General features: G+C 35.7%; 1 protein-coding gene across 1 annotated transcript; it reads left to right on the forward strand.

The window, feature by feature from the left end:
* Window positions 1-10,996: 10,996 nt before the first annotated feature.
* On the forward strand, window positions 10,997-14,705 carry LOC143913548 (uncharacterized). The gene is made up of 3 exons (XM_077433413.1): window positions 10,997-11,406; window positions 11,479-11,712; window positions 11,834-14,705. The coding sequence occupies exons 1-3, from the start codon at window positions 11,206-11,208 to the stop codon at window positions 12,704-12,706; spliced, it is 1,308 nt and encodes a 435-aa protein (XP_077289539.1). The 5' UTR covers window positions 10,997-11,205; the 3' UTR covers window positions 12,707-14,705.
* Window positions 14,706-27,691: the final 12,986 nt, after the last annotated feature.

The raw sequence follows: 27,691 nt of genomic DNA on the forward strand, positions 1-27,691 counted from the left end.
CGTAAGGGGTAGTATTTACCGATGCGGTGCAAACGATCGACAAGCGCCAGACAGACTGAACCACAGATTAACGACACGTGTACCTTATGCGTGCGCACTGCTCGCACTTACACTACCCGAAGTCCCGACATACCTACTCTGTATACGTTCTGTGCTTCTGATACTTTAGTTCCGAATTTTGCCTTATTTAACTTAACAGAAAGATCCAACTCAATTTTAATAATTGCATTTGTGCACATCGAACGGTTACTCGTCATCTGATTTGCAATCTATCATACGTAAAGTCGAGAATTGCGTTTAAAGCAGCCATCCAGTTAATCTGTGGTTCAGTCTGTCTGGTGCTTGTCGATTGTTTGCACCAAAACCATAGGCTCCTAAACCACTCAACCGATTACGATGGAACTTTCAGGATTTGTTGTATGCATATCCAGGAAGATTACTGTGAAAAAAATTCTTAATAATAATATTCGTAATTACGATTTTACCGACGCGAATGTCCGCGTAGATTAGGTCCAAGTGCATTCATATTGTGTCAACCCTGTACACATTCATATGTAAAATGATATATAACCACACCATAAACTTGTGTAACGTTTTGCTTATTTTGTAGATGCACAGAGGGAAAATTACAAAAGTTGCTTCAGATGATAACATACCAAAAAAGGATACTATTGAAATTCTAGCGGAAGAAATACCATTGCGTAATACCTTAGATAATGTGTGCTCTACACATTCTGTATTGGACCACAAAACTAATTTCCAACATGATCTTGTGACACAAACGCCTCATACTCAAAAAAATCTGTATAAATGTGGCATTTGTTCCAAGTCATTTAATAGGAAAAAATACCTCAGTGCACACATGCATATTCATACTGGCATAAAGTACACGTGTGACATTTGTTTAAAATCGTTCGCTAAAAAATTTAATCTCGGTGTACACATGAGTGTTCATAGCGGGGTAAAGTCACACAAATGTAACGTTTGTCTAAAATCATTCTCCCAAAAAAACTACCTTAAGATACATATGAGCTGCCACTCTGCAGAAAAACCGTTCAAATGTGATATTTATTTAAAGTCATTCTTGCTAAAATTTGATCTACGCGTACACATGAATATTCATGCTGGGGTAAGGCCACACAAATGTGACGCTTGTTTAAAATCATTCGCTCGAAAATATCAACTCGTGATACATATGAGTCGCCACTCTGGAGAAAAACCGTTCAAATGTGATATTTGTCAAAAATCATTTATCATAAAATATTACCTAATGCTACATTTGAGACACCGCTGTGAAGAAAAACCGTTCAAATGTCACATCTGTTCAAAATCATTCACTACGAAATTTCACGTCGGTGCACACATGAGCACTCATACTGGAGTTAAGTCATACAAATGTGACATTTGCTTAAAATCGTTTGTTCATAAGTATTACCTGGTGAAACACATCAGTCGCCACTCTGAAGAAAAACTGTTCAAATGTGACATTTGCTTGAAATCTTCCAAGACAAAATCTGACCTCTGTGTACATACGAGTATTCATAGTAGGGTAAAGCCACACAAATGTGACGTTTGTCTAAAATCATTCGTTCAAAAATCTTCACTCGCAAGGCATTTGAAGTGTCACACTGGAGACAAGACACATAAGTGCGATATTTGTTCAAGATCGTTTTTTCACAAATCTAACCTCGTTGTACACAAGAACATTCATACTGGGGTAAAGCCACACAAATGTGATATATGTTCAAGATGCTTTTCTCACAAATCTAACCTCGTTGTACACAAGAATATTCATAGTGAAGTAAAGCCACACGAATGTGAAATTTGTGTAAAATCGTTCGCTCAAAAACGTGTCCTTGTAAGACATATGAAACTTCACGCTAAGGAAAAACCTTAGCAAAAATTTCCTTATGAATCATTCGATATCTCATACTGTAAGCTAGAATTGAATATCTCCTATCAGCACATTTGACCACAGGTTACCCCACGGCAACTCCTACGGTCAAAATTTAGTTCAGAAGTACTAAACATCATTATTATCTTCTTCTTCTAATGCCGAATCAGTATTCGGACTACGGTGTCACGACAACTGGCTCACGGACCTTTCACTCAACGGCGTTACGCGAACGAAATTTCTCTCACGCGACAACTGTTGCGTGTCTCTGGTCTACACTTATCTACATACATATGCACACTACACCATATTCAGTGACTTCAGAAAAGGATAGGAATCACCAATCTAATTGGTAAAGTTGGAAAATTTGTACATATTGTAACGTAGACATTAGGTGGGTGGCGCTCATGGACCGATGGTTTACGAGCGCTAATCACCTGATCAATCGTTCGCGCCAAAATGTCCTCGCCGAATGAGTAAGCCGTATGTAACGGCCAATAGGATCGCCTAACTCATCGACCAATAGTTTAGTATGTATGTATGTATGTATGTATGTGTGTTGTGCCCAACGGGTATAAATATGGGGCGCTCTCAGCCTGGAGGCCATTCCGACCTGGAGCGCCGACGGGAGCACACGAATAAACACCTTCTACAATCCTCCTGCGTCTTTCTCTCCGATTCTGGAAGCCCCCTCTTCACGTCCACGCAACAATATTTTCCTACTTCACCACACATCTACTCGTCTTCAAATTTACATCCACATTGTTTTTCACATCACAATCATTTCGATCTTATCACTCACTCGGGTATATAACGCACTCGTAGTGCGTTCTATCGCATAATATTTCACACAGACAAAATTTGGTCGCGCTGCTTCTCTGCAGTGCAGTCTAAGCTTTATAATGAAGACATTGTTTACTTTATTCTTATTTTGTTTATAGTATATTTTTCATACTGATTCTCCTTGTTTTTATATGTTGTGATTTTATATTCATTAATTATAAATTATGAAAATTATTTTGCTTTTTTTCTTGACAAACATTGCGATTGATTGGGGCCTATCACACTATCAATATGATCACGTGCTGCACTTGTAAGAATTATGCCATTGATGACATATGTATATACAAACGGGTATCATTTATTGGCCCGCCAAAATTGTCCTATTTTCATACAAATTAGGTATTTATCACGACATTATATGCGAATCATGTTTTTATTGTGTGTTTTTGAATGCATTGTACTATTTTTAACGACGCTTGCCCATCTTGCGAGTTATATAAACAAACAGAGAAGTTTTTTTATCGGACATACGTCGAGCACCAAGCATCAAATACGATGTTCCGTGATCGAGATATTAGTAATGTGCGCGAGGTCGGTTTGTGCGGAATAATCACCGAGCCGTTTTTAATGATTCTTATTTATATCCGATATTTTTTTTTTAGTTTACAATGGAATTCAAGTACTCAACCACCGAGCGAGGAAAACGATTGTTGATTCACTCAGGATTTGTATATCACCATTCGCGCACTTCAAATGGGGTGTCAACATGGAGGTGTAAACAAAATCGCTCTCTGCGGTGCCATTCTAGCATGAAGACCAAGAATGATGTCATCGTATGCCAACCGAGCGCCCATTGTCATGAATCCTGCCTTCAGGATATAGAAGCCAACATCGCCAAGAGGAAAATGGTGCAAGCCATGAGTGCAGTCGGCGCCAATTCCCACGACGTCTTGGGGAGCATCTTATCTGAATTGAGCGATGAAGCACTCGCCTACATGCCAAAAAAAGCATCTCTATCGCGTTATCTTCAAAACCACAGAGTAAATAATCAGCCGTCGATCCCTACGACGGCTTCTTTTGAAATTCCTAATAAATATAGTGATTTTGTATTACACGACACGGGCGCCAATGACCCGGATAGGATTTTGACTTTGGGAGATGTAGATATATTAAATGAACTAAATAAAAGTGTGATCATCGGCGATGGAACTTTCGATACAGTACCACAAATATTTTTCCATCTATACACGTGGCATGCACGCGTAGGAAACACTTATCCGCCGTGTGTCTACTTTTTATTAAAAAACAAAACCCAAGTGACGTACGAACGTATGTTCGGTATACTGAAGGAGCTGATTCCCGAACTAGCTCCGACAGTCATTCTATTAGACTTTGAAAAGGCTGCAATAAAAGCAGCTCAAAAATCCTTTACAGGCAGTGAAATCAAAGGATCCCATTTTCACCTCAATCGAAGCCTGCTAGGAAAAATAAATAACGCAGGCCTAACATCTGAATACAATAATAATCTTGACCGTAAACTACTTCTGAAATCGTTATCTGCCCTGGCATTTGTGCCAGTTGATGAAGTGAAAACTGTTTTTTCCCTGCTTCATCCTATCTTTCCTGAGGAAAGCTGCTATCAGGATGTTGTAAATTGCTTTTACACGACATACATCGAAGGCATTGCTGGACGAAATTCACTGTTCCCAATCGCATTGTGGAATCACCATTCGGCAGCCATTGAACGATCACCCGAAACAACAAATTGCTGCGAAGTGTTCCACAATGCGTTAAATGCGTTGTTCAACTGCAGCCACCCCAGCATGTGGACGTTGTTGGATGGGCTGCAAAGAGATCTTGCATGCCATAAACTGACGGTGGCCAATATAAGAGCCGGTCGAATCGAGCCAAAAAATTTAAAATTTGAAAGACTCATTAGTGCCGTGTCTAGTGTCGTAAGTGGCTATCACCAAACTGATGATAAATTACTATACTTGCGACGTCTAGCTAACCTACAATAATTCTTTTTCCGGTTTTATGTACTTTTCGTTCTGCAAAAAAATATATTTTGTACATGTTGTAAATATTCAGAAATTTGTTTGTTTTGTTGGAAAATATTGTGTTAATTTGTTTATACAGTAGAACCTTGATTATCCGGATTGTTAAAAACAAACACAAATTTTACGATTTAGCTGCTTTGAAATGCGTAGCATACAATTTCGGAAATAAGACGGAAAAATGAGTTAGTTGTCTTCAAAATTCAATTCTCATAGGACGTCTTAGGAATTCTCTTGAAAATTTGATAGCGATTTAAATAAGTTGTGGCTATTTGCAGGTACTATATCTGCGACAGGCGCAAAGCCTTCTGCACATGCGCGTGAACTTATAATCCGATTATAATTCCTTACATTTAATGTATGCTAGACTTGTTTATGATCAATCGTTCATTATACATGAGGCAAATAAATTTCGCACGTTATTATAATAGATTTATGTCATTTAGCTAGTTCGCGGCTTGTACTTGTATGTAGGTATTATACGTTGTATATGATAATAATTTTCTAACTAATAATTAATAATATTAACTTATCTGGATTACATTTTTTACTCTACGTCACTTTACGAGTTCAAACTAAATTTTAAGAGGTTTAAAACAAAATTTTAACAGTAAACACGCTGACTTTGCGCCTGTCGCAGATATAGTACCTGCAAATAGCCACAACCATTTAAATATTTATTTTTAATATTACCAATATAGAAAAGAAAACGTGTTGTATTATCATTAAAAGACAAATTAGATATAATCAATGCTTTAAAAAGCGGTGCCTTACGACATTTTTTGTCAAATAAATATGGTGTTGGAACGTCAACGATCTCGGATACAAAAAACAAAGTGAAAAATAGTTTTGTAAAAAAATGATGTCACAAGATGGAAGCTCAGAGCGCAAGGTTATGAAAAAATCAGGAAATGAAGAAGTCGAAGAGTGTATTTTTATGCGGTTCATTCAAAGCTCGGCTGGACAGCCAATATCTGGTCCATTATTGTATGAAAAGTATTATATATAAAGAACGGCTAACTTTCAGCAAAAATCCATAATTAAATTTCTAACTAAAGAGTAGTATAATATTGATATTCACATTATTATATGTATATTTAATTATAGACAAATAAAAATGTACACGTATTTCCCAGTCAATTGTGATTTTTTCGATTATCCGGATTTTTCACTATCCGGACTATCTTCATTCCCAATTACTGAACTTTCAGGCTTCATTAGAATGTGGATCGGTTGTTGTTGTTTTATGGTAATTTTTGTACGATTATAATTGTGTATGTATGTATGTATGTATAGGTTAACCATACATATGTATTCAATACAGTGTGTATTTTGATTTTAGTTAATTTTTGATTAATATGTATGTACATATCATGTATTATATGTTCGTGTTGTAAATATTGAGAAATTTGTTCATGAAATGTATTCCCAGTTTATATAATTTATTTTACATATTATCTTCGTTTATACATTTTATTATGTTTTAATTTTAATTTTTAATGTCGGTGTTTATGCATAATCGGAAAAAGCTCAAACACCCATTTACAATACAAGAAGATTTGTGTAATATCCATATTTTATATTATAAATATAAAAATGCATACATATGTTGTGTTTTGTTTTATAGATATACATACATATGTATGTAGTGTTGGGATTGAACGAAAGGCTGATGTATGGGCTATGGCTGAGAAAGGGTATGTTACGACCGATTGTAGAGAGGGGGATGGAAAAGTGGCAGAGGGCGCGGAAGGACCGCTATTTTACAGTTAGTAGAAGTTAACCTTCCACTGGGGGCGGTTGGTCGTTAAACCACCGCGTGGTGTCGTTTTAATAAACAACATGACTGAAAACGCACGTGTTTGATCTTCAATTCCACCGCCACATCCCATCGTGGTCCTGAATAGCGTCATCTATTCAGGAATTCCACCCACAATTGGAGGCTCGTCCGGGATTAGGCGGCAGTTTGAAGACCACGTGCTACAATGTATCGGAGGAGGAAGCCGACATCTGGTCGTAGGACGTCGAGAGGGGTTCGGGAGAGGGCGATAGAAGAGCCAGTCGCCAGCCGAGCCAAGCTGACTTTCCAAGACATGGAGGGCGCCGTCCCCATTTTCACCGGAAACGTCGACTATCCGGTAGAAAAGTGGGTGGCGCAGATCGAAGAAGTCGCACACTCGGCAGGTTGGGGCAGCATGGAAAAGCTGCTGTTTGGGAAACGCCTGGTCAAGGGGGCGGCCGAGAGGTTCCTGCGCATACAAGATGGGGTCTATTCGTGGGAGAAACTCAAAAGCGCATTACTGGAGGAGTTCGCTCGGATGGTGAGTGGGGCGTCAGTCCATAGGAGGCTGTCCAAGTCGCAGAAAACGTCAGAGGAATCGGTCAACGAGTACTTTTACCGGATGCGGGAGATGGCGAGCGTGGGTTCGATCGAGGATCGCGACCTCATGGAATACGTCATCGACGGGATCCCTGGCAGGTCTTCTATGAAGGGGATGCTGCATGGTGCCCGCAATTTGAAGGAGTTCAGGGACAAGTTGAGCGCCTTCGAAGGGCTGGTGGAAAAGGTAAAGGCAGAAGAAGCAGCCGCAACCGTAGCCACGGCCAAAGCAGTGCCCGCACCCTCAACTGGAAGCGGCTGGAGACCCAAGGCGAGGACGCCGGCACTGATCGACACAGGCAGTGAAGACAACCTCGCCGGCGAGAACTTCGTACATCGATGCGGCATCATCACTAGTGAAAGTGTTCCTGTGGTAAGAGACCAATGTAACAGCTCCGGTGCCATTCGTAGAAAAGCTGCGGAAGGAGTAAGGAGGGCTGATTCGGACTTGAAGGATGGAGAGCAAGAAAAAATCAAAGTGGAACGCGATAAAACGTCAAAACCACGAGTTCCGATCGAGGTTAAGTTGGAACAGAGTCTGCGGAGGGAAAAAGAAGAACGGGCTTCACAAGAGATGTCTGCTCATGCAGAACCCAACGATTCCTGTTACATGGTACATCAAACATGTCACATGGTCAGATGGTGAGGACCCCCTTAGAGCCTCCAGCGTCGCCGTCTCGAGCTCATTTGGACTATTCTTCAGTGCGACCGAACACAGAAAATCGATCATCAACCACAGATTCAATTAGGATGAAGAATGATGAAAGTAAGCATCGCAAACCATGTGGAATAGACGTTTCCAATAATGAAGAGGACGGTGTAGACATGAGTGATCGAAGTGAGGACACGGGTAATGGAGGCCTGGACATGGGTGATGGAAGTATGGACGGTGATGGTTTGCATATTGGAAGGCTTTGGGACAACGGAGACATGGCGTTTTCAAATAAAGATGAACCGCCCGATGGTCAGTTCAGTAAAGGGTCTCATGGTCATTCGAAGAATCCTAAAGATGAAGATGAAGAAAATGGGAAATATAAAGAAAAAGATATGGATAAATCACCAGAAGAAATAAGAGACCCAGCCAAAATTTCAACAACAAAGGACAATGTATTCACTTTCAAGCTTGGTCGTAGTCAGATTGATGTTACTTTAATGGAAAATAAAATAAGACCATGGATTAAGAAAGGAGTTTTTGGATATATCGGTGAACCAGGAACGATATTGGTCAACTTCATCTGTGGCAAGATACTACATGGAAAGCTGTGGGGCGACGGAAGGTCCATCGCAGACAACATCATCGGACAGCCGCGTGGAATCGCGACTGGCATCGGATAGTGTTTAGGTTGTGCCGATTGAAGTGAAGTGTGTGTCAGTGAATTAGAGAATAAGTGGAGTACCCGGAGGGGTTTTAGTTAAGCCTTACATGATATTTGATTATTGTTTTATTTTGTTAGTAGTTAAGATTTGAAATATTGTTAATGTTTTATTGATTATTCTAGTGTTTTCATGTTTTGGCGAGTGTTTGGTATGTTGAATAATGTTTTAATTTGGTCACATGCCTAGAAGAATATGAGATAATTGTATTGAAATGTAATTCTAGTGATGTTTTAAAATGTGATTTGTTTCCGATGTGAAGGTGTTGATTTTAATGCTATGTATTTTTTGTAATGATTTTAAATTGCAATTGTGATGATTTATGTGTAACTTTAATTGTGATGATCTGTGTGTAACTTTTTTGAAGATTGAATTGTATTGAAACGTGAAAAATTGATATGATACTGAAATATGTTTAAGGTTACTGTGGAGTAAGTTTGAGATTATTGTGGAGTATGTTGAAGACTACTGTGAAGTATGTCTGGGATTATTGAGAAGTATGTCTGAAAATTATGTGTAATATGATTGAGGAATGGCCCGGCAGGTGAGAGAAACCTGAGGGCAGGTTTGTGGTCAGGAAAGGCCGAGTTGTAGTGTTGGGATTGAACGAAAGGCTGATGTATGGGCTATGGCTGAGAAAGGGTATGTTACGACCGATTGTAGAGAGGGGGATGGAAAAGTGGCAGAGGGCGCGAAAGGACCGCTATTTTACAGTTAGTAGAAGTTAACCTTCCACTGGGGGCAGTTGGTCGTTAAACCACCGCGTGGTGTCGTTTTAATAAACAACATGACTGAAAACGCACGTGTTTGATCTTCAATTCCACCGCCACATCCCATCGTGGTCCTGAATAGCGTCATCTATTCAGGAATTCCACCCACATGTATGTATGTATATCCATACTATCCTATACTATTTTTTTACATACAAACATATACAAGCATATCTACCAGGAAAGCCTAATATGGAAACCCCAATGCGCCTTCCTGGCCAATTACTAACGTCGATATACAATTTAACGAATCTATTGATAAAATAACGTTTTTGGGACATTTTTTATATTAATAGTCAAACTCGAAATTTGTGAGACATTTATGGACAAATTTGCAGCATTTTTATACAACTCAGCGAAATTCGAGATGCTGAAGGCTCGAAAATTGCGAGAAATGGGTAAAGGTTGGTTATTTTTGGACTTTTCCAAAAATATTTATTTCGCTCTCTCGCACTCCGATCTTCAAAGGGGACAAACTTCCCCAGCAACTGTCCCGAAGCACGGAGAGTTCGCCATCTTGTGGTTGTTGAGCCACGAGAGACGGTTGAGAATCATCACTCCCTCCCCTGAGCTCCAAACAGTCTCCTGTAACTTCCACGCAGCTTCCTACCCCCGTGCGGGTTAAACTTTCCGTGGTAGCCGCCGGCTCCGGAAGGTTCCTAGAAGCATCATTTATTTATAAAGTCTAGTGCAAAAGACACTAGACTAAAGCGCCGCAGAGTGCCCGAGTAATGGATAAAAAGTTAGCAATTAATGAATTGCCAAATTTTCTGATAAATTAAATTGTTATAAAATCTGCTTATGACCGACTGGTCGATTGCAAATAACTTAAAAAAAAAATTAAATATAAAATAAACAGAGAAACTTACAGCTAAAATAAAGATAATAAAATAAATAGTTAAACATAAGTCAATAAAAGTTTCTTCACATAGCATGAAAAATGAACAATGGAACTTGTTATGAAGGCCAATAATAATACAAAAAGAAAAATAATGACAAATTCGTAAATAATACTAGATTATGGTGAGTAACAGTAGAAAATTAAGCAAAAAGGATTAAAGTAAAAAACAAGAAAAAAAAGATCGGGTTAAAAAAAAACAATCTTGCAAATAAGTTCCTAATAGTAATCGAACTGTCATGAAATAGGTCAATATTCTCATCTTAGCCATTGTAAAAATTGCACACTCTGACGATATAAGAGTTTCGAGGATAATTAGTGGAGGCACTGGAAGCACACAAAAGGGGCCATTTTCGTAGGGACCGATTTGGTACATATAAAGAAAACTTACTTAGGATTGCAGAGTAGTCGATATCACCTCGTAGTATCCGTGAAAGTAAAGTTATATCAACTACGTTGCGTCGATAATACAAGGGAAGGATATGAAGCCTACGACATCGGGATTCGTAATTCATTTATTTTATATTAAATTTTAATGATAGATATCTAAGAAAACGTTTTTGAATAGCTTCAATACGATCAATATAAATAACGTAATGGGGGTTCCAAATTTGGCTGGCATACTCAAGATGGCTTATCGTCGAATATTATTTTTATTCGATTCAAATAATATTTAATAAAAAAAATGAATGAATGTGTACTATTGGATTAGCCATGTTTAAGCTGTTTATATTAAAAATACCGAGCGAAGCCGGGTAAAACCACGAGTAATAAATAAGTATATTGATTGTTAGTAAGAAATTGCCGATGGCCATGCTTGGGGGTGTTTCGGCCGCACCTGTCAGCTGTCAGTTTACACTACGAAATACAACGGTCTCCCATTCAGCGAATATCCCTTTGATTGTACAACGATCCTTAATCTTTTACCCCTTCAAATACCGTCTCCTTGTCAAAAATACACTAAGTTCGACGTCCAGCAACATCGTCCTAGCGCTGACTGAATTGCTTTCGAGTTATTTTTATTAATTACTTAATATCTATGATTGGAAATGTTTGTATATATGCCACCTGATGTCCGCTGTCCACTATCACCTCTCCATTCTCGAGACGTTTGTGTTTCTCCCGTCCAAGTAGCGATGGAGTGCAGACTTTGCCTGTGCTCTGCCCCGCCGGAGGCTTTCGTCTCCATCCATGGTGATCCTCATTCACCGCATTTGGTGCAGCGCATTTGGACCAGCTGTCGGCTGCGGGTCAGTTATACTAACTCATTGCTTTGCTAACTCGTTAGTCCTCACAATTGTCACTCCCTTTCTCATTTGCAGGTTAGAAAAGATGACAAACTGCCAGATATGATATGCCTTTCGTGTGTCAACAATCTGGAATTGCTCGACAGATTTCGAAATACTTGTCTTCGGAGTGATGAAAGATCGAGGATAAGATCAGACGAGTCTTTGAAAGTCAAGCCAGAGGAAGCTTTGCTAGATGATTTAATATGGGAGGATGAGTCGGGTGCTAATTTGCCATCGAACATATCTAATTTACCAGACAACGGCGAGGTAAGTAAATGGGATTCGAGTGCCTTAAAACGATTCCAAGAAAAATATTCCATTAAATGAAAAAAAATCACATTCACAAAATTCACAATTAAAATTGTATAATGGTTGTTTTATTTTGTAGATAAATGGAGGGAAAATTACCTCCGCTGATGAAATGATAGATACCATTGACAATCCAGCGGATGAATCACCATTACGAAGAACCCTAGATGCGATGCATAATTGCAACATTTGTTCAAAGTCGTTCAACAGGAAAAAAAGTCATGATGCACACGTGTATATTCATACTAAGGCAAAGTCACACAAATGTGACATTTGTTCAAAATCATTCTCTTATCAATATTTACTTTTAAGGCATTTGAAGTCTCACACTGGGGGCAAGCCACATGCATGTAGTATTTGTTTAGAGTCGTTCGTAACAAAATCTTCCCTCGGTATACACATGTGTATTCACACGGGGGTAAAGCCACACACATGTGACATTTGTTTAAAATCATTCGCTCAAAAAAATGACCTTATGGGACATATGAAAATCCACTCTGGAAACAAACCGTTCAAATGTGATATTTGTTCGAATGCATTTGCTACAAAATTCTACATTGCGAGACATATGAAAATCCACTCTGGAAAAAAACCATTCAAATGTCATATTTGTTCGGCTGCATTTGCTGATAGATCTTACCTTAAGAGACATTTGAGTCGCCACTCTGGAGAAAAACCGTTCAAATGTGGTTTTTGTTCAAATGCATTTGCTGATAGATCTAACCTTAAGAGACATTTGAGTCGCCACTCTGGCGAAAAACCGTTCAAATGTCATATTTGTCCGAGTGCGTTTGCTAAAAAGTTTTACATTGACAGACATATGAAAATCCACTCTGGAGAGAAACCGTTCAAATGTGATGTTTGTTCAAATGCATTTGTTGATAGATCTCACCTTAAGAGACACATGAGTCGCCATTCTGAAGAAAAACCGTTCAAATGTGATACTATTTGAAAATATGACTTCGGTGTGCACATATAAAAGGCCGGCCTTTTGAACGTGGTTGACGTGCGTCGTTCTGTCTATACTTATTAATTATTAATTAGTATGTCGCGCTTCGAAGCGATATATAAATTGTGTGGTGCGATTACCGATGACCTGTCTGGGAAAACTAATATCCTCTCAAACTCAAAAAAGGCTGATTTGATGGAGGCCACCTCTCAAATAGCCATGTTGGCGCGAGCTGAAGAGGAATCCTCGCGGGCGCCTGACTCTCCCAATCTGTTGTCCAACCTCAAGCATGCAGTGGACCAGCTCACCAAGGATTCCCGTGAACTAAAGCTGTTCATTGCCGATTCTTTCAGTTCTCTGGCTGCTCAAATTGAGGCTGGAAAGATTGCAACAATACCACCATCTGTCTCTGCACTCTCTCCGCCCCCTTCTACACCTGCTTTGCCTCTTGCATCCAATCAGCGCAATACTTCGTCAACCAATAGCCGGCCAAGACGTAGTAAACAACGATATCAGCTGTCAAACGCTGCTTCATCGACCCGTTCGGACTCAGCCATTGTTTCGGCTGTTGCCTCTGCTTCCGTCTCTACTGCAGCTATCACTGGTGATACAGTTGGTTCTTTGGCGCCGTTACGACCCTCGCAGCCCTCGCTACCACGCTCAGAACCTGTATCTGTTCCTGCTTCAGTGCCATCCACTCACGATGTCGACCACCCTTCTACTGATCCTTTGGCGACATCTCAACCCTTGCGGCCCTCGCTACCTCGTTCTACTAGACCGTTTATGCGTGGTTCAGGAGCACCACATGCCAATCTTCAGGTGACGAAAATTAGAAAATACCTACATATTTTCCACCTAACGAACGATTGTACTGTGGAAGCAGTTAAGGAATATGTATCAAAAAAACTGGGCCATGATAACGTTTCAGTAGATCAATTACGAAAGACTTCTTTTAGTACATCTTTTAAAATTACAGTGGATGTGGATAATTTTAAATTAATTAATGTGTCCGAATTTTGGCCAGAGGGAACCGGTATAAGGGAGTGGTTTTTTCGGAGAAGTACAAAGATGCCCACGTCCTCTTCCGAGAAAGTCTCAATTGATCGGCAATAATATAAGCACATCCATTTTTTATCAAAATGTACGAGGCCTTAAGTCTAAACTGGATGAATTAGGTTCTAACTCGGCTATACAATGTGCTGATATCCTGGTACTAACGGAAACCTGGCTTGACGACTCTGTGCATAATGCGGAATTGCTGGACGGAACTTACTCAATCTTCCGCAAGGACAGACCTACGAGAGGTGGAGGAGTTTTGTTAGCAGTGAAACGCAACAAGTATGTTACAATAGAGAGACTTGATCGTTTAGAGAAAGGAAGTGAATGTGTGTGGCTTAAGTTGAAACTGTATTGTATTCCATTCTTATTATATATATATGTGTTGTTTACTTTCCGCCTAGATCAACGCCTGAATCTTATAGGGATTTTTTTAATTTGATTGTCTCAAATGTTTTAGATTTATCCAAGGGGCGTGTAATTTTGATTGGGGATTTTAATTTAATCTCCTCGAACTGTTCGAGTGAGGATCTTAATTTTGTTTTATCTTTGTTAGATTTAAGTCAAATCAATTTTATTAAAAACAATTATAATGGTTCTATTTTAGATTTAATCTTCACTAATATTGATTGTGTTAATATATCTGTATCAAGAGCGTCTAATCCTTTAGTTACAGAGGATATTTATCATCCAGCACTTGATGTTGATATTATTTTTAATTCAGCTAAAGTTAATATTAATAATATGTTGTGTTCTGATGGAAAAATGATACCTGGATGGAAATTTGAATATGGAGATAAGCTGGTTAAATTAGGAAATAGTCTGGCCAATTGTAATTGGAATGAGTTGTATAAGTGTTGTGATGTAAATATAGCTGTTTCCACCTTCTATAATATTGTATATAATGAATGTAATGGCATTTTTAATAAAAAGAAATTTGCCCAGTTATCCAACGATTATAAGTATCCTAAATGGTTTTCAAAAGATTTAATTAAGATTATTCAAAGAAAAATTTACGTCCATAAAATTTGGAAAACAACGAAATGTTGCATAGCACGTGCTGATTTTGTATATCTGCGTAAATTAGTAAAATCAACTATGGATGAATGCCGTAAAAAATATATTTTAAATTGTGAAATTGCACTATCTAAGGAGCCGTCTGCTTTCTGGTCACTTATTAATTCTAAACGTTTTACTAAAAATATGCCTGGCACTATGATTTATGAAAACTGTGAGGTACATGGTTCCCAAAATATTGCTGATAAGTTTGGTGAACATTTTAGCAATATTGTGCGGAGTTGTCAATCTGTACAAGGTCAGTCTAACAGTATATCAGACAATGGCTGGTTCCCTTTTCTAAACCTAGATTGCTGCAATCAAAATGACTTAATTTATGGTTTTAACAGACTGAAACCAAAACTGTCGGCTGGTCCAGATCTCATTCCTGCGTATGTGTTGAAAGCTTGCAAAGCTCCTTTAACGCAACCACTATGCTTTATCTTCAATTTGTCATTAAATTCGGGAATTTTTCCTGATTTTTGGAAAATCACAAAAATTGTTCCCATTTTTAAAAAAGGTGACATTTTATCAATTACAAATTATAGACCGGTTGCGCTACTTTCTGCTCCTGCCAAGGTGTTCGAGGCAATTTTACATCGGTATATCTACAATCACTGTGAACCATATTTGATCGATCAACAACATGGATTTAGAAGTTCTCGTTCAACAGTTACTAATTTATTATGTTTTTCCAATTATGTAACCAAATCGGTTGATGCGGGAAACCAAGTTGATGTAGTATATACCGATTTCATGAAGGCCTTTGATATGGTAGACCATAATGTTTTGTTTGTGAAGTTAAGAAATTTTGGGTTATCAAATGGCTTGATGCAACTTATACAAAATTACTTTGAAAATCGGAGGCAATTTGTCTATTTTCACCCTAATTCCTCAAATGAGTTTATTTCACATTCTGGGGTACCTCAAGGGTCCAACTTAGGGACATTATTCTTTTTAATTTACATTAATGACATCTCAAAAATAATCAAGTATTCAGACTATCTTTTATTCGCCGATGACCTTAAGATTTTTATGACAGTTAAGTCTCATAGTGACGCAGCCCTTCTCCAATTGGACTTAGATGCGCTGTCAAGTTGGTCTGTCGATAATAAATTATTTTTTAGCATTCAAAAATGCGGTGTTCTCAATGTGGCAAGATCTTCAAATCGCTTGATTTATCCATATCGCCTAAGTGGTGTTGAATTAAAGTTTGTGGATGAATATTGTGATTTGGGGGTCTTGTTCTCGAATAATTTTCAATTTAAACGACACATAGACAATATTTGTTTGCGAGCCACAAAAATGCTGGGATTCTTACTAAGAGTTAGCAAACCTTTCCAGAGTACGTTGGTGCTTAAAATTCTTTATGAATCTTTAGTACGTAGTATTCTAGAATTTTCTTCTATTATATGGAATCCTACCCATATAACTCATTCATTGAAGATTGAGAGAATCCAAAAACGGTTTCTCAGATATCTTTATTTGAAACAGTATGGTTATTATCCTTGGCTATATCCTAGTGCATTCCTATTAGGGGCGTTAGGTTTCAACTCATTGGAGTCTCGTCGGAATATGTTACTGGGAAGGCACTTTTTTAAGCTGTTGAATGGGATAATTCACAATCCTCAGGTTCTAAATGAATTTAGGTTTAATGCACCTAGCAAATTCAGGGACTTTTGATATCGTGATTTGTTTGTTCCTCCTGTGGCTCGCACAAATATGTTGTCAACGGCTCCTATATCTAGGGCTATATATCTGCTCAACCGGATTTCTGGTGAAATTGACCTCTTCAATATAAAATATACTAATCTGGTTGAGTGGTTGTTGAGGAATGCCAGTGGTTGATTTTGCCTATTAAATATGAATGATTGTTATTACTTTATCTATGTTTTTTTTTTATGATTTTATGATTTTAATGATGTTGTGTCAATATTGTTATTTTTATAAGTTATTATTACTGTTATGATGTTATTTTTACTGAATGACCGGCCACAGTGACGCGTTGGAGATCTCTGTAATGTCACTTTGGCTAATATGTTAAATAAATAAATAAATAAATATGCCAGCAGCATAGCTCAGTTGTTAGGCTTCTGCTTAGCGTCGTGAGGTGCCGGGTTCGCTCGGGTGAAAATGAATATTTCAGAGTATGCTGCTGGTTAGACCTGGATTTGTGACTCCAGGTTGATCGTTTCCTATCAGAGTTTGCCAATTTTCTCTAATTTCATTGTTGAAACGGTTTCCGGTAAAAATTGGCCAAAATCCTTCCTATATATATACAATATGTCACCAATAATTTATTTATTTATTTATTTTATTTTACGGTCAAGAAAAAATTGACCATTTTACATGTTGGAAATAGAGAAAGAAAAAGAAAAAAAAATTTAAAATGAAATATAAAAGAAAAATACACATACATTCATATACTACAAAATAAATTACATTATATTAAAAAAATATTTAAATAAAATAGATTTCATGTTATATTTACTAACAATGAATAAATCGACCATGGACAATTCGTTTCCAACTCTGTGCAGTCTCAACATAGCTGAGTTCAATGAGTAATTAGTGGTAAACCTGGGCATATCAAAAAGATGGTTACATCTAATTGATCTACCCGGCACATGGAAGCCCACTAAACTCACCAAGTCAGAGCATTTAATAGTGCCATTAAGAAGACCACACAGAACTGAAATATCGTTAATTTTCCTTCTGTCATATAATTTTAGCAAATTAAGTTTCCTATAAATAATAACGTTACTGACATAATGATTATGACTTTTAAAAAAATTAAATTTGATGAATCTAATGAACTTTATTTGCACTGACTATTATGTTAATTTGTTTCATTAAATAAGGAGACCAAATGGTAGAATTGTACTCTAATTGGTTTCTAACCAGAGTGGTGTATAAAATTTTAATCGTATTTACATTTTTGAAGTGAGTACTATTTCTTATTAAGAAACCAAGTGTTTTGATGGCATTTTTTGTGATAAAATTTATATGAGAATTAAAAGTTAATTTGTCGTCAAAAATAACTCATAGATCTTTAATTAGCGATGATGATGGAAATGATTCATTATTTATATGATAATTATAAATAATTTTGTTATTTGACCTACTGAACCTGACAACAGAACACTTCTTAATGTTTAAATATAATTTATTAAAAGAACACCAATCGTTTAATGAGTTTAAATTAGTTTGTAAAGTAGCACAATCGTTAGTGTCTTTTATACATTTAAATATTTTTAAATCGTCTGCAAATAAGAGCACTTTAACATCATTAAATATATTTATAATATCATTTATAAAAATATTGAATAGGACTGGTCCCATGTGAGATCCTTGGGGAACGCCACTAGTTGGATTAAAGGAGTAAGATTTAGAATGGCCGATTTTAACTAATAATGATCTATTGGACAAATAGCTCCGAAACCAGTTTAGTAATACACCGCTGATTCCGATACTGTTTAGTTTATATAATAAAATCTCAATATCAACTTTGTCAAATGCTTTACTGAAATCAGTGTAAATTGAGTCAACTTGCAATTTAACAGATAAGGCACTAGAAATAAAATTTTCATATAATAATAAATTGGATAAGGTAGATCTACCAGAAGTAAAACCATGTTATTGTGGAATAATAATGTTATTAATGAAAGGAATAAATTCGTCTAATACTAAACTTTCAAAAAGTTTTGGAATAGTTGATAGTTGACAGATGGCTCTATAGTTCATTACATTATGTTTATCCCCATTTTTATGAAGAGGCATTAAATAGCCAGACTTCCAAGAATTGGGAAATATACCAGTGGAAATAGATTGATTAAAGAGATTAAAAAGAGGATAAGTTAATACATTGGCACAATTCTTGATAAAAATTGGGGGTATGTTGTCAGGACCCGCAGATTTAGATATATCTAAGGCATTTATTTTGTTAATCAATTTTTGAATAGATATATTTATAGAATGTAAAGGTGAAATCAGGACATTATTATTTACAATGCTATAATTAGAATTATTGTTGTTTTTGACATATATCAATTTGAAAAAATCAGCAAAAAGATTGACTGAATCATTAGTATTGTCAACAAATTTACCGTTAAGTTGAATGTTTTCTGGTATATATGTTTTATTGTTGTTTAATTCTTTAGTAAATGACCAAAAATATTTGGAATTTGAATCAATGAATGATTCTGTTTTTTTAATATAAAGTTTAAAACATTTGGATATATGTAGTTTACACAAAGCTCTTAGTTTTTTGAATTCAATATATATGTGTGTAGAGTTATAAATTTTGAATAATTTGTGCACACTTTTTTTTTTATGTATTAGGTTTTTTAATTCGGGACTAAACCATTTTGGAAAAAAATGCAACTTATTTTTATATTGAGGAACATGGTTGTATATACAAGAGATTAATAATTCATTCAGCATAATGACTTTTGATTCAAAGTTAATGTTATCGTTTAAGAACGACCAATTAGTGACATTTAATTGGTTCATGATTTCGTTTTAATCGGCTCTGTGAAAATCAAAAATATTTTGCTGAATTAAAGGTAGATTAGTAGATTTATTTAAAGTAATAATAATATCTAGGGGTGGATGATGGCCATCCACTGAAGATAGAACATCATGAGATTTCATAACGTTAGTATTTTTGAAATTGGAATTATGTTTGATTAATGTGCAATAAATAAGTTTGTGTACGATTTTATAGATGTCGCATTGATTTGCGAGTTTTTCAGTGTCTCGTAATTCAGTTACTTATATAATGAATAAAAAATGCTGCCATATTTGTAATTGGCCAGGAAGGCGCATTGGGGTTGCCTGTAATGCCTTCCTGGTATGTGTTGTCATAAAATAAATAAATATGAGTATTTGCACTGGATTAAAGCTGCACAAATGTGTCATTTACTGAAAGATATATCCTTATGAAACATACGAGACGCGACTCATATTCATAGTAGAGTAAAGCCACACACATATGATGTCTAATTTGTCTAAAATCTTATGTTCAAACATCTTCCCTTGCAAGGCGTTTCAAGTCTCAACTAAATGCGACATTTGTTCAAAATCATTTTCTCACTAATCTTATCTTGTACACAAGAATATTCATAGTGAGATAAAGCCACACAAATATGATATTTGTGTGAAATTGTTCGCTCAAAAACGTGTCCTTGTGAGTCATATGTATGCCCGCGGCAATAAATATAGCGAACAAGCCCTGTATGCGGCACCTTTTTCGCGAATTTGGCAATCGAGTTTTCGACCTTAAATACAGAATCGTAGTTTTGGATTAATTGTCAAATAATCATTCTTCATAATTGTATGAAGACGTGACGTCACATAAACGAGGTTTCAGTATGGTTCCACAAAAAACTAATTTTTGACTGGTATATATTCATTTTAAGCAAATTGAATAGATGGTATTCAACTCTCAGTAATATATTCAACCAATTTTGAACCTTAAAACAGTTGAAATAGGCGCATATAAGCCTCAAAATCCCGTGCAAAGTTCAGAAATTCTATGACAGCTGCGCTACAGACTTGTCGCGCAAAGCTTCCATAGAAGACGGGCAAACGGTTAAGAGAAAAACAAACAAAAAAGGGGTGACCAAACTTTTTTTAAACAACAAAATCAGATCAGAAGTCAGAAAAAAAAGAAAAAATATTAACATCATTTTTGGGCTATAAATGATTTCAAATATGATAATATTTTGACTAGGGTAAACAGCCTTTTTTTAATCAAAAAATTTCTTCAAGTTGAAAATAAAATTTAAAAATATTCCTATAGTTTTTATGCTATAAATGATGACTAGTCACCGAAGCCTGAGGGGGCCGTGTATTGTTCAAAGGTTGTAAATGCATTGTTAAAGGTTTGCCAAACCTTTTTTACAAAGGATTTACAACAATGGAACAATGGATAGCACTGTGACTATCCTACCTCTAATGATGACAAAATTTAAAATGAAATAGTTTTTTGGAGTAGGGTAACCAAACTTTTTTTTTAAAGCTAGAAAACATCTAAAAGTATTACTATCATCTCTGTGATATAAACTTTTGCAAAATAAAAAATATGATAATTTTTTGACTAGGGTAACCAGGCTTTTTATACAAAAATTTTTTTCGAGTTGGAAATAAAATTTAAAAGTCTTAATGCTATAAATACTGCAAACTTAAAATATTATTTTTGAGACAGGGCTTACCAATCTTTTCATACAACAATTTTTAAAGTGTAAAAACAATCAATATAATATGTAAGTAATGTTTAATGACATGAATGTTTAACTTTAAGCGAGAAAAAATCCAAAAATATTCCCATCGTTTAAATGCTTTCAATTATTCTAAAATTTAAAATAAAATACTATAATTTTTTGACTACAGTAACCAGCCTTTTTTATACAACAAAAAAAATATTAAAATATTCCCACCGTTCTTATACAAAATTTAAAATAAAATAGATTTTCAAAATAAATTTGATTGTTTTGTCAATTAAAAAAATTCGTTGTATAAAAAAGGCTGGTTACCCTAATGAAATTTATATTATTTTAAATTTTAATCATAAAGATGATGGGAATATTTTGAGATGTTTTCTGACTTAAAAAAAAAGCTGTTGTATAACAAGGTTGGTTGCCCTAGTCAAAAAATCTATTTTATTTTAAATTTTGCATAGGGACGATGGAAATATTTTTCAATCTCACTACAAAAATTTTGCTGTATAAAAAAGCCTGGATACCCTAATCAAAATTTATAGTTTTTATATTTTAAATAATATTTTTTATAATAATAAATATTTTTAGATGTTTTCTCGCTTTAAAAAAAATGTTGTATAAAATGGATGGTTACCTTAGTCCAAAAAATTATTTTATTTTAAATTTTGTCATCATTCATAGGCCATAGCATAAAAACAATGAGAATATTTTTAGATTTTATTTACAACTTGAAAATATTGTTGCGTAGGGGTGGGTGGAGGATCCAAGTAAGCGGCCAAAGTCGTTTCACAGCATTTATTGGTGATTAAGGAGATACACGCACTGGCAGTGCTCCGTCCAGAATGTCTTGATAGTACCGCCTTATAACGGATAGGTCTCTCAGGGCATCTTCAACGTCCGATTTGATTTCCTATTGTTATGGTCACGTACTAGATGTCCGCTGTGGGTTCTGAGAACTCTACCGGAATGCGACTCCGAGTTACCGCTACTCCCGCTAAGTGCATTCTGGGGATATAATCCTCGAAACCAATTATAACGGTCACACAGTCTCTGGGATGCTACTCGGCCTAATCCGATTGCACTTACTCGGCCTAATCCCTCGTTTTAATTTTTAGATGTTTGCAGAGTAATATAATGAACACTATTTCAAAATATCACTACAATACGATCATTATTCTAGAAGTAATCAAATGCACAAAAAAGGCTTTTTTTCTATTGAAACTGAAATCGGCCCGGATTCTGGTGAAAATAGTCGCACGCATTTCGGACATGGCAGTAAGGTGTTATCTTATTATTGCATATGAATATTCCATGAAAAAATATATTACAAATAAAATTCGAACGAACTTCTGTGTTAAAAGTAACGGCTACAATAAATTCATTAGCGAATATATTAAGTCATAGATATGAAGAATCATTTCCTCCTATCAAAATACAATCTTTTTTGTCTGAAAATAAAGGAAATTTATTGCAAAGTGAAATAGATAAATTTAATTTAAATTGTATGAATTGCTATAAAAAATCGAAGGAATATTTGAATTAATGGACTAATTTTTCAATAATGCTTTCTCAAATGGTCAGAATATTTCAAAACAAATACTATTGAGTTTCATTCGGAATTATTAAAAATTTGTCAATTTTTTTTGCAATACCTGACCAGAATGCCAATGTAGAAAGAATATTTTCCACGATTGGCGAACAGTGAACCAAAGAAAGAAATATGTAGGTTGAAAATTTCTACTGTCCGGGGTATTTTGAGCGTAGTATGTATATAATTACAAAAATATTTCATGTTTAGAATTTTATACAGAAATAAAAGAAAATAAGAAACTTTTGCACCAAATTAGCAGTGTAGATAAATATAACAGAGATGATGAAATTGTGAATGAGAATGAAAATGATTAAATTTAACTATTCTTCTTAGTTCTTAATATTAACTATTATTATGTACATATATGTATTTGCCGGTTATTATGAAATTGGAATAAGTCATATAATATTTCATTTGTAATTGGACTTTTGCATAAATTTGTCCTAAAAAATATTTTGATACTACATAAAAATATATGTATACTGTATACATACATATATTTTTACATTAGACCTTTTATTTTAGAGCATATTTTTTATTTATTTTTAACACCGCAAAGTGGGGTTCGGGAACCGTGTTAATCACTTAACTGCCGGTCCCATGCCCGGAAAAGGACGGGGGGGAAACCTATTTTCTATTTTTTTTTTCTAGGGGCGCCTAGAGGAAAATTGCCCGAGGGCGCCATAAGATGTAAGGCCGGCACTGCTAATATTACGTAATTATATTGATTGTGTAAAGCATTTAAAATTGACAATTTAGCAAATAATTATAACGACCTACATTTTTAATTCAGTTTACTCAAAAGAAGAAAGAAAATCACGCCCACTAAAGGTTTATAATAAGTGAACAAAATAATGTTTTCTAAATAACCAGTCATAAGGAAATTTATTCGTAAATAATAAACTTTCAAAATCTTCGTACTAATAGAAAACATTATTTTGTTCACTTTTTTATTATAAACCTTTAGTGGGCGTGACTTTCTTTCTTCTTTTGAGTTTGAGTGAACTAAAAATAAGTCGTTATAACGATTTTCTAAATTGTCTTAAATTTATTTTAATTTATATTTTCTAAATTTAAATAAAAATATCATATTTGTGTTTTATTGCTTTTAATGCCAAATATATCATATTTGAATATCGAAAAAAGCTTGAAATGTGAAAAAACGAAGACACATTACAGACAGGCTATTTTTATTCAAAATTTAAAGTTAAAATATTGATAGTAAGTATCTCTATATTATTTTATCAAACGTAATTTTGATCAAAAATAGTAATATTACATAGTAAATATTACATGTACTAAAATACTTATTATTATTAAAATGTATTATTAATCACATCGCGGACACTGCCCAGATATGTATTTTCAAAGTCGGAATTATACAATGAAAGAGATAATCGTCAACATTGACAAGATGCTCATCACTAAAAGAATTTCTTATGTTTAATTTTATAATGTTGACATCAGAAAATGCGATTTCAGTCAAAAATGTAGAGCCAAAATTGGATTGGGTATTTATCTATGCATAAACATTAACATTGATATGTCAGCATAACAAATACTTCAATTGTGTTTCAGGTATTTTCAGGTTACATTTGTCAAAATAAGTACATTTTAAAAATTAAACGAAGATCGACTAAAAATTATACCGCGATCTACTAGTTGGGCAGTCCTGTTATATAATATACGTAGGGGCTGCTGACCGGGACGTTTGGGAATAATTGAATGATAGAAGGCACATTGAAATGAAAAACTCATGATTTCAACAATCGACAAATTGCAGTTAACTCGTGAGTTAATAAGACTAAATATCTATGGTTAATAAATCTGAGATCTGTAAACCACGACAAATCCCGGTCTACCGGGAAGTTAACAGTTAACAATTAACTTAGTTCAAGTTGGTCGCGACCCCCGTAACCGAGGAAGCGGCGCGGCGAATGAAAAGAGATCTAAAAAATGTCAATGCCACCATACAGAGAGTTTGAAGATCGGAGGCCTTGAGGAATGGAAGAATTCGGTTATGCCGCGGTTCTGAGGAATATGAAATGGGGGACGATGGCGGGTTCAAATAAAACTCTCCAGAGCATGAAGGCTAATCTCCTATAAAATAGAATAAACTGAATAGAATGAAATGAATAAAATAGACTGGCATGAAACAAAACCTCGAAATATAGAAAATAAGTACTTGATTAGAGCAACACTTCTCTTGAGTTCAAAATAAGTGTAGCCGATCATACCCATAACAAATCTTGTAGGAAATAAATATGGGCAAGTCCCATAATGCTCCTTATAAAGAAGCCGGAGAAAGCGTCTTTGGATAAGCTCAAGCTTAATAGACTGACTTTTGGCTGGAGGAATCCAGATCTTGGATGCGTACTCCATGATACTTCTCACCAAAGGATTGTACAACAGCCTCAGAAATGCCAGGAATTGCGAAAAACAATCCCTAGCATCCTTGAAGCTGAGCAACACACAGAATTAATATGATTGGAGAACCTGAGGTCATTCTGAAAAGCAACTTATACATATATTGGTATATGATATGAACTGATACTAAAATGATGGCTTTGCGTTATCATTCGAACAAAATATTGCTGTTACTACTTGAATACAACATAATATCTAATACATACAATCACATTTAAAAATGTTGTGTCTAACAGAGACTCCGAGATCAATAATAATACGTATATGCATAATGTTGTCTATCCATTAGATCTTATATAAAATTATCTTTTTAATGTTATGTTCTTAACAAACGGAAAACTACAAGTTTAAAATCATTGATCATATTACACATATATAATACATAACAATGTACAAGATCTTTTTTTAGTTTGTCATAAGGCCCGAAGTTATTTTTCCCAGAGCATATATATATATGTATATATATATATATACATGTATATATTTTTGGCAAAATTCCAAACATACTATTACTAACAAGTACGTTTTATCATCATCAATATGAGCAGCCATTAAAGCTTTGAGGAACAGTCTTTATCACCACCCATCATCATGGGACGTGAAGTACTATTAAAATGCTCGCAAATTGTATCGCTACAATCTTGTAAAGCACTTCCCGAATTTATGTGCACGATTTTATAGGGAACTAGTGTTTTTACACGACTTCGCTCGGTATTTGTAATATAAACCGCTTAACATGGCCAATCTAATATGTAGTTATGGGGATCTAGTCTTGTTGTGAAGGTCTTCTTCACCACCAGTCCGCCATGTATTATAGACAGGTTCGTCTGTGTTCGGTATTAAATACAGCTATGTTGAATATGGTATTTATTTGGTAGTAACACGTATACACAAGTATGATTAATTGTTGGCAAAAGTTTGTCGTTCAGCGGTCTCTGGATATGGTAGAGTGTCGCTGGCTCGGCATTCAGCTATGTTCGGCAAGTCGCTGGATATGGTAGAGTGTCGCTGGCTCGGCATTCGGCTATGTTCAGCAAGTCTCTGGATACGGCAGTGTGTTGCTGGCTCGTTGTTCGGCTATGTTCAGCCAGTCTCTGGATACGGCAGTGTGTTGCTGGCTGGTTGTTCTTCCAAGTCCGCGTAGTGAAGTGGTGGCTGGTCAGGAGCTGGATGTTGACTGGTGTTGTTTGGGTTGTACCTCCTTTTATATGGTTTCTGGAATGCTTGGTGGAAGTGGTTATTGACGCGTACGAAAGGAATTTTGTTTTCGTCGAGGCGTCGAATTTTCTGGAATGCTTGATGGAAGTGGTTATTGACGCGTACGAGAGGAATTTTGTTTTCGTCGAGGCGTCGAATTTTCTGGAATGCTTGATGGAAGTGGTCGTACGAGCATTTAGTTTATTGATGCGTACGAAAGGAATTTTGCTTTCGTCGAGGCGTCGAATTTTCTGGAATGCTTGATGGAAGTGGTCGTACGAGCATTTAGTTTGTTGTTGCGGAATATTCTCGAAGGATTTTGGCATCGTTCCGCTTGGTGAATGTGACGAGATTCCCACATAGTAAACATTAAACAAAATAATCTCTTGATAATTACTTAAAATAACATATTCCCATTTTATAGAAGAGTTTGTAAACATCACTGCTCCTATGTTTTTGTTTTGACGTATTTGGCCGTAACAATCGAAGAAAAGCGAGATTGAGATTAATTTTTTTTCAATCTTTTTTGGCAATATGTAATTAATTTTATTTAATATTAAAGTAACTAAATAAACTGGGAAAAATGAAAGAAAATACTAGTTTATAAAAGGATTGATTTTATAAAGTTTTTTTATCATTTTTGTAATATCGGTGCCCGGGGGGTCGGGGGGGGGGGGAATAAAAATATCCGAATTAATCTGGCAGCCCTACCCCAGGAGGATCCCCAAATATTAATATGTATTTATATTTTAAAGATTATGTGCATTATCGGTGTCACTGTGTCGATTTTAGTTAATAAATTTTGCCAATTTATAACGTACAAAGAAATCAAAGGGGGATCCGAGGGGGGTTCCATGCCTCCCCCCCTACCTTGGACGAATTTACTTTCATAAAGTGGAATAATAGGGGAGATGGGTGGATGAAATAAGATAAATGTAGCTTTAGCACTTTGAAGTCTAAGAAGGCACGATGTGACAGCAGCGATCTTATTACAAAATTTAGCGTCGCAGTTATTCAATAGCCCTTGTTAGAAGCTTCTCATCAAGTGGCATAACTGTATGCTAAGGAAATAGCCGAGGAATTGGTAAAACAATGTGTATAGTAATAATTGCTAAATTTATATTAGGTTCTGAAGCACGAAAGGAAATTCAGCACGTTCCGTTATTGAACAATGTGTGCAATCGCGCAATCAAGATTTCAGTGATAATATTTTACTGTAAGTAGTAAAAGATGTCAAAGCCAGTCCTCTAAAAGAGAGTATACAACTAGACGAGTCGACTGATGTTGATGATTGCAGTCGGCTGTTGGTGTTAATTCAATACATAAAGTAAAAATAAGTTGAATGCATTGAATGAATAGAGTGAAAATAAATGGCAAAAATATTTGAATTTGAATTTAAAAAGTTAATTCACTTGTTTGTTTTCATTCGATTTCAGTCGA

This window comes from Arctopsyche grandis, chromosome 6, assembly GCF_051622035.1.
Source record: "Arctopsyche grandis isolate Sample6627 chromosome 6, ASM5162203v2, whole genome shotgun sequence".
NCBI classification, from domain to species: Eukaryota; Metazoa; Arthropoda; class Insecta; order Trichoptera; family Hydropsychidae; genus Arctopsyche; species Arctopsyche grandis.

What these genes read in the sequence shown, in the direction of transcription:
- LOC143913548 (XM_077433413.1), top strand. Translation starts at nt 11,206, where the DNA reads ATGTTTGTATATATGCCACCTGATGTCCGCTGTCCACTATCACCTCTC. An exon ending in GGACCAGCTGTCGGCTGCGG is followed by an intron (nt 11,407 to 11,478) that starts GTCAGTTATACT and finishes TCTCATTTGCAG; the next exon opens with GTTAGAAAAGATGACAAACT. An exon ending in ATTTACCAGACAACGGCGAG is followed by an intron (nt 11,713 to 11,833) that starts GTAAGTAAATGG and finishes TTTATTTTGTAG; the next exon opens with ATAAATGGAGGGAAAATTAC.